Genomic DNA, 8,026 nt, shown 5'->3' with positions numbered 1-8,026 from the left:
GGGCATCTATGAGTCACATTCCTCAGAAAGCATGGCTATTCCGTTCGTTGAAATGGCAAATGAGCAAATAGAAATCTTACGGACTGTGGCTTTAATGGAACTGAATCGTCGAGATCTCTCGAAAATGCTATACATCCATATGCTCTTCAACTCATGCAACACACTATTGCAAAAATGCTAAGTAATTAATTGTACTTATATCGTGTATACAAGTTTGTAATATGTCTTCGGATTATACATTATGTACTCCATTATAATATATGTATTTCAGAAAAACATTATTTACTCATTCAATCAGTGTTCACAGTGTATTCACCCTGCACTCATGTTCATGTCAAGTACCTGCCTTACAGGAGTGACATCTACTGGATGAAGATAAGTATTACAGTTAAGAGGTATATCATCTGCATATTGATCGAGATGAGACATCAGCGTAAGGCAGAATGTACACAGCCTGATGTCCAGTACTTGGACCAGACACATGGTTTGGAAAGCTCCTCACGGAGGGGGTCTTACATTTTCAACTAGATGTAATGTCTTCTGCTCATCAACAAATGATTTTACTCCGAGAGATCGTTTTGAAACACCAAAATAATGTTGACTGTAAGAATGAATGAGACGCAATCATCTATTTTGTCATAGCCATCCATCAAACTTTAATCACACACAATGCATTTATACAGTACCAACCATAAAAGATAATTCTCTGTTATTAAGACATACAGCAGTGATGGTTACACATGATTTCATCAATCATTATATATCTTGTATTCTATATCTTAATTCAATAATTCATTATGTACAACTGTCTTCATGTGAAGAAATGAGTCAGAGACTTCGTGTGTGTGAGAGAGAGAGAGAGAGAGAGAGAAGTCCGAGAGAGAGGGAAAGCAGGGGAATGAGGGTTTGGTATTCCAGGTTGATTTTACGTTGTCTTAAAGGTCTGTGATGATCATTGGTTGTGGTCAGGGGTCAGAGGGGGAGGTGGTTGTGGGAGCACTGGTCGGCCTCTCCAGCTATTGGTGGACACCTGGGGAGAATGCCCAATGAGGACGAGGAATCACCACATGTAGGAGTCGTCATATCTGGAGAGGGAAAAGAGAAAAGAGGAAAGAGAGAGAGAGAGAGAGAGAGAGAGAGAGAGAGAGAGAGAAGGGAACAATGAGTCCTGGGGGAATGAACATTTGGTTTAATCCTGGGCTACCCAAAGGCAGACCTACTAAAGGTTGTGCATGCCAGTCTTTTTCTGTACAGTAGGTGTATGTAGCCGATAGAGTGACAATTCTTTGACACAACACTATTGAAATAACCCCAGAAACAAAGAGATATCAGTCTTTGCACCTGCCATTGAAATTGTATTGGAAATGTTTGATATCTTTGATGGACTGACCTTGATCTCTGGTCTCTCTCTGCATTGTTGCCAAACAGCAACTCTGACATCACTCCCTCCTGGGTGGACCTCTTACCGTACCTAGAAAAAAAAAATGAAAGGAAGAGAGGAGAGAGAGAGAGAGAGAGAGAGAGAGCAAAGACTGTCAAACCTACACTCCACTCTAAGCATTCTGCAGGAGGATCCCGCTTCTCAATGACAGGTAGAACACTTTGCTGTCTGAATGTGTCTCAGGGTGCCATGGTAGCTGTCTGAGGTGTGTGTCATGGGAGAGGGGTGATGTAATTATGTGTACATGTGTGAAACTTGAGCATGTCATCCCACAGACACCGGAGCCACCCGACAAGGCCAATTAGAGTCAGAGCTCCTTTCCTCTGAAAAGATGCTGTTCTAGGCCTTTCTTGCTCAACTACCAAAGATAATGAGGGTTTTTATTGGCACGATAATGTAGTCCTCTGTAGTAAGGTAGGTAATAGACTGAGACACTATGCTTGGATCATTCAGGCAAGATCTAATTGTTTTTCTTTCCGGTGTGTTTGTCTGTTGGTGTATAAGAATTCCCTGCACAGATTAATGTATGTACAAATGATCAATTTCTCTTTGAAATTGAAATTGGAAGTTGAATATCTCAGCGGGATTGGGCTGGAATTCCTTCCTCTGTGGGGAAAACGTTTTGAGTGGAAAAAGTAAACTTTCCCATCATGCCACCTAACCTGGCATTCATAAATGTTTTGTTTTATTTAACTAGGCAAGTCAGTCAAAGAACAACTTCTTATTTACAATGACAGTTTAGGAACAGTGGGTTAACTGCCTTGTTCAGAATGACAGATTTTTACCTTGTCGGCTCAGGGATTTGATCTAGCAACCTTTCTAGTTATCGGCCTAACGCTCTAACCACTAGGCTACCTGCCACACTTTCATAGCAGCTGTGCAATTTCACACTCCAATTCAACCCCACTCGGGCACTCCAATGTGATGCCAGTGAAGTGGAGGGAAGCATGATCAACCACGCCTTCTGAGAAAGTGAGGCAATCTCACCTTCTTCATAGACAGGCGGCTGTAACAAGATGTAAAAGGGAACCATCGTTGTCGGACCATGCTCTCATCTCTCCACTTAGAAACCGCTTTGTGAGGATGCAGAAGACAATATTACTGTTATGTATTTTGGATTCCAGGAAAATCCGTGCTCTTGCTGCAGGCAAATCTTCTCTGCTGTTCAAATAGCATTTCCGAATGATCATTCATATTTGGTGGCAGGAAGCCTAACGGATAAGAGCTCTGGGCCAGTATCCAAAAGGTCACTGGTTTAAATCCTTAAGCCGACAAAGTGATAAACCTGCCTATGTGCTCTTTGAGCAAGGCACTTCACCCAAATTGCACCTGGAAGTCACTCTGAATAGAGTGTCTGCTAAATGACTAAAATGTTAAATGTAGTCCAATGATTTATTATGACAGACAAGAAGAACAAACTCCACTAAATGTCATTCCTCTTGGACTATATAGTTCTGATCTACACTATTCCAGTATATTATTGGTTATCATCCAAGCCATTGCTATATTATGACAACTTAAATGTGGATGCTCTATGATAATGGATTGTAAAAAGAGTAAACATTTTGCCCTCTAAGTTGAATGTAATAGGGTGGAATATAATTTCTTAAAGATCAATGGCCTATTTGAATATCAGGTGTGCCTGATTCCGTGCCATTTCAGCACAAGACATAGACCACCTATTCAAGCCAGACATCACCATATCAGTGTAGAATATGTTATTAGGGAACCTGCAGGCACATAGGGATCCATAATTTGATTTGGAGAGTTCACGTGGGTCTGTCTTCACAGGTTTGATTTCTATGGCATTATTTATATGGAGAGCCTGAAGCTTTTTGAGCCTAATGCCCTGTAATAAAATGTAGAAAATATATATCATGGTATATGGAGCATTAGGAGCCTGTGGCAAAAAATAAGAGCAGAAGACTCAGCGGTCACTGTCACAGTAGACTAACCTAGATTGGAATTCAAATGAAAAACAGTTCCATTTGCCATATAAATCGAGGTATGTGGTTTATTATAACTTAATAGAAAAAAATGTCCTCTGATGTTAGGACTAGGAAGAAAGATAACTTAAATAGAAAAGCTGCTACGTAGAGCACGAGCACGGTCTGCTTACCTCTGTCTCGTGATCAGATTGATGTAGTGTCTGAGCGCGGTATAGTATTTGGCCAGCTCTTCAGGAGGCGCGTCTTCTCCAGGGTTCTCCGGTTTAGGTGGGTAGGCGTCCACGAAAGTCCCGAGACACACCAGCACGCACAACACCAAGGCGACCAAGACGGTCCAGGGTTTCAGTATAATGGCCATCTGTGGTCAGGAGAAGGGGGTTAGGGAGCACGTGATTGTTAAATGTTAAAAAGCCTCAACGGAGATAAATAATCTAGGCTAAATAGCCCACCAATCAATATTACACCAATTTCGAAGATGAGCAGGCATCCTAATAAGTAATAGGAATGAGTTTGAAAAGGAACAAGCAACAAGTATAACAGCAGAAATAATTGGTTAAAGTTGACCAATTATATTATATGTCCCCTTTGAAACATGTATTCGCTATAATTCACTAGTTATTGGTAAAATAGTGGACTATTCAACATGAACATGATTTATTATGCTATTGTCAAATATTTGCAACTGTTATAGGAATGCATGCTGTGCGTGCAGAAATCACGACTTTATATCCACATATATTTGCGCAACTTTCGCGCCGTTGCTGTCCGTGGTACTGAAATGCCTTTTCTGGGATTTTCTACCATTTTCAAACCAACTCCAGTTGGGAAAACGATTCTCGCTGTAGGTTGCAACATGCAGATCTCTGCATAGGTGATCGGACCATTCCCGTTTTTTTCAATGACGAACTGCACAAATAGCTACTCATTTTTTTTAATGTCTCAATATGCAAAGACATGTGAGCGTCCGCATCATGAAAGCTTTAAAAGTAATACAAGTAAAACCGGCAAACATTTAAAATTCACAAGACTAAAAGTTGTTCTTACTTTCAGAAGACTCGACGTGAGCTACAAGTAGTTAAGACAACGGGTGTCTGTGTCTGTGTCCAGCAGTGTGGATTCAATTGCTTGGATTCTGCAATGTTCCTTTTTCAACTGGTGTCTTTGCAGCAAATCGCTGGTCTTTTGTTTCACTCCAACACAAGGGGGTTTATATACCCATCGTCGCCGCGTCCACGGGGTGAGACGGGTGGCTGTGATGGTGAGAAGGGGGATGTGGGCATAATACCGACGTCACCTGATGATTAACATATTACTAATGCATCACCCTAGTCGAACTATGTGGGTTTACGCAATTTTAATATCTGACACCTGTCCTATCGACAAAAACCAATGGAATGATGTCAAACAATTTGGACAGACGATGTCCAAAAAAGCTAAATGGTATTAAGCTACAAACAGGTTAAATATCGATAATCATTAGGCCTTTCCTCATTCCTTCACAATTTCCAATGGATATCTTGATTAAAACAGCAACAACATATAGGGCCGGGTCTCGACATAATAAGGATTACACTGATTCGACATCAGTGGGCTAAATACCTATTAATATTGCCTATAATTATTATTTACAAGGAACAAAACTCCCTATTGGTCAGAAAGTGAAAAAAAGTCTGGTTTAGTAGCCTAATCCAATAACCACCAGGTGGCGCACAAGTCCCAATTGGTACAGTAATGCCCTTAAAGCCAATCGTTACAGGCTGAAATTCCATTTTCTGCATCTACATATCAATTTTGAGATTTGTTGGCATTTTGGTCCATTAATATTAGTATTTTCAAAAAGTAAACTTAAAAATGTAAAAAAGCTTGATGAAAATGTTTATTTTCTTAAGTTTATCATACTACTGCCATCAACATTTTTATGAATTTGAACCCCTTAAAATGGACATGCATAAATAATTTCAAGGCTAACTATATTGAATTACACAGAATTGCTAAGCCCATTTCATAGAGAATGTTACAAAACTGGAGTACATTTAGTGACTTTGAAGAAATGGTGATTGGGTCTAAATACTGTAGGCTTTTGGTAGTCTTAATTCAGTGGCACACTTGTCTTTAAATGCCATTTCCTGAAAGTCAGACTCTTCCCACAGGCCAACAAAAATAATCAGTTTCAGAAGCATCTGTATTCACCAAATTGTCTGTGTTTATCCTTTGATATATTTCCCAGACTGGCCCAGAGAGACTTATTGATATGTTATCCATTTTTTTATTCTAGGTAACATTTTACGTGAATTTGTTTTTGCTAAAATTGCGTTTTCAATAGATATCTATAGTATTTTACAGATGGAAAGATGAAAAAAATTATTTGCTCTGGACAAGTCGGGTCCTGGAGTGTCTTAACAAAATGTAACAAAAATATTTAGGCTGACTACATCCGGTGTCCAGAAATATGTATTTGCGCAGTTTGCAAATATGTGCACATTTAACAAGCATAAATTGCATGTTTTAATAACATCAGAAAAAATATAGTAATATATATGTATTTTAATATGTGTCTTCATTCAACTGTTAAAAGTTGATTGTGATATGATTAAGAGAAATAGGCTGCACTTTCCATATGAGCTACACTTTCCATATGAGCTACACTTTCCATGTGAGCTACACTTTCCATATGAGCTACACTTTCCATATGAGCTACACTTTCCATATGAGCTACACTTTCCATATGAGCTTTCCATATGAGCACTTTCCATATGAGCTACACTTTCCATGTGAGCTACACTTTCCATGTGAGCTACACTTTCCATGTGAGCTACACTTTCCATATGAGCTACACTTTCCATATGAGCTACACTTTCCATATGAGCTACACTTTCCATATGAGCTACACTTTCCATATGAGCTACACTTTCCATGTGAGCTACACTTTCCATATGAGCTACACTTTCCATATGAGCTACACTTTCCATGTGAGCTACACTTTCCATGTGAGCTACACTTTCCATATGAGCTACACTTTCCATGTGAGCTACACTTTCCATGTGAGCTACACTTTCCATGTGAGCTACACTTTCCATATGAGCTACACTTTCCATGTGAGCTACACTTTCCATATGAGCTACACTTTCCATGTGAGCTACACTTTCCATATGAGCTACACTTTCCATATGAGCTACACTTTCCATGTGAGCTACACTTTCCATATGAGCTACACTTTCCATATGAGCTACACTTTCCATATGAGCTACACTTTCTACAGGGCTTCCTGTGTTTTATATCCATCTTTTATTAACATAAATAATCAAGTTAATATCATTATTCACAGTAATCTAGCTGCTTCGGGTTATAACAACAATTAGCTATAATTAGACTTGATTAGAATCCACATCCTGTAAACAAAGTGTTAATAATTGGATATTCATTGTTCCCTTTTCTAGGTTCACGATAATTAAATGGCACTGCAAATTATTTGCAGGTGATTTGGAGAGGAGAAGATGCGGGAGTCGGGTGAATCAGAAATCAAACACAGTTTCCCACGGGATTATAAAACTCACGGACTGTTTGCCGTCCTGGCCGAATCAATGTCTTCCATCAATTACTGGCTAAGACTATGAGTGAGTAATTATCGGACCAATCAAGAGACGCATTCGATAACTTACTCAGGTCAGTGTGAATCAAGGGTGGACTAGGAATATACAAGTCAAATATTTTATCACAGGTGAAGAGGGCTGTATTTGTACAAAGAACCACATTTACAATGCATATATATATATATATATATATATATATATATATATATATATATATATATATGTATGTTGGAATATGAGCAGAGATGTGTGAAATCATCACCACGGGCTAAGCATTTAAAATACAGTCAACACACAACCTGAATACATATGTTAGCAAAGGGAATGATTAGGTCTATTTTCAATAAACCAAAGGCCAGATTTTATTCCAGTTAAAAATCCACATGAGTGTTCGTCAGTCAGTGTATGACACTGAATCAAAAAACGCCAGTTGTACGGAAGTATCTCTAAGGGCCCAGAGGCTTTCCCCTCCTTTCCTCCCGTTTGCTCTCTGGCCCTCTCCCCTATTTGACACTTCCTCTTGATTGACTATGACCATTCTCTCCCCTTTCTGTTGTTGTTGATTCACTCAACTCTCCCACCCGGCCATAACCCATGAGACGTCAAATGGCTCAAAATAACTTCATGGCTCATGCCCCCTCCCCGTATACAAGGGCCCCTTCCGAAAAGACGGCCAAAGTGTCTGACGTGGCTCCACATGAGACGTCAGTGGCTTTCTCATCCATACTGATCCTCCTCTGCCTATCATCACACACACAGGCCGCGTCCGTCACAACTCCTCGTGGTGTGAGCTAGTCATAAAGGCCCCAAGAGACGAACACCAACCTAACCTCCATCTCAATATCCCACTGTTTACAGTTTAACTCAATGAGAGATGGAGGGTAAGCAGTTTGTGAGGAGAAGGGACACATTTGATCGGGAGGAGAAAGCAAGATCGAGAAAGAGATAAACGATCCACGTCTTCTTGTTTTCCTTATTACGTGTCAAGTGGCTTGCAAATTAAGATCCAATTAGGTACTAATTGCTTTGATCTCAAACACATCAAG

General features: G+C 39.8%; 1 protein-coding gene across 1 annotated transcript; it reads right to left on the bottom strand.

Annotated features, from left to right (window-relative positions):
- Positions 1-627: 627 nt before the first annotated feature.
- On the bottom strand, positions 628-4,578 carry LOC135555020 (peptide YY). Its single transcript, XM_064987395.1, has 4 exons — positions 4,435-4,578; positions 3,561-3,748; positions 1,391-1,471; positions 628-1,085 (listed from the first exon to the last, which is right to left on the bottom strand). The coding sequence occupies exons 2-4, from the start codon at positions 3,746-3,748 to the stop codon at positions 1,061-1,063; spliced, it is 294 nt and encodes a 97-aa protein (XP_064843467.1). The 5' UTR covers positions 4,435-4,578; the 3' UTR covers positions 628-1,060.
- Positions 4,579-8,026: the final 3,448 nt, after the last annotated feature.

Source organism: Oncorhynchus masou, chromosome 15 (assembly GCF_036934945.1).
Source record: "Oncorhynchus masou masou isolate Uvic2021 chromosome 15, UVic_Omas_1.1, whole genome shotgun sequence".
Classification (NCBI taxonomy): Eukaryota; Metazoa; Chordata; class Actinopteri; order Salmoniformes; family Salmonidae; genus Oncorhynchus; species Oncorhynchus masou.
The sequence above is the reverse complement of the archived record's forward strand: the minus strand, read 5'-3'. Positions and strand labels throughout refer to the sequence as shown.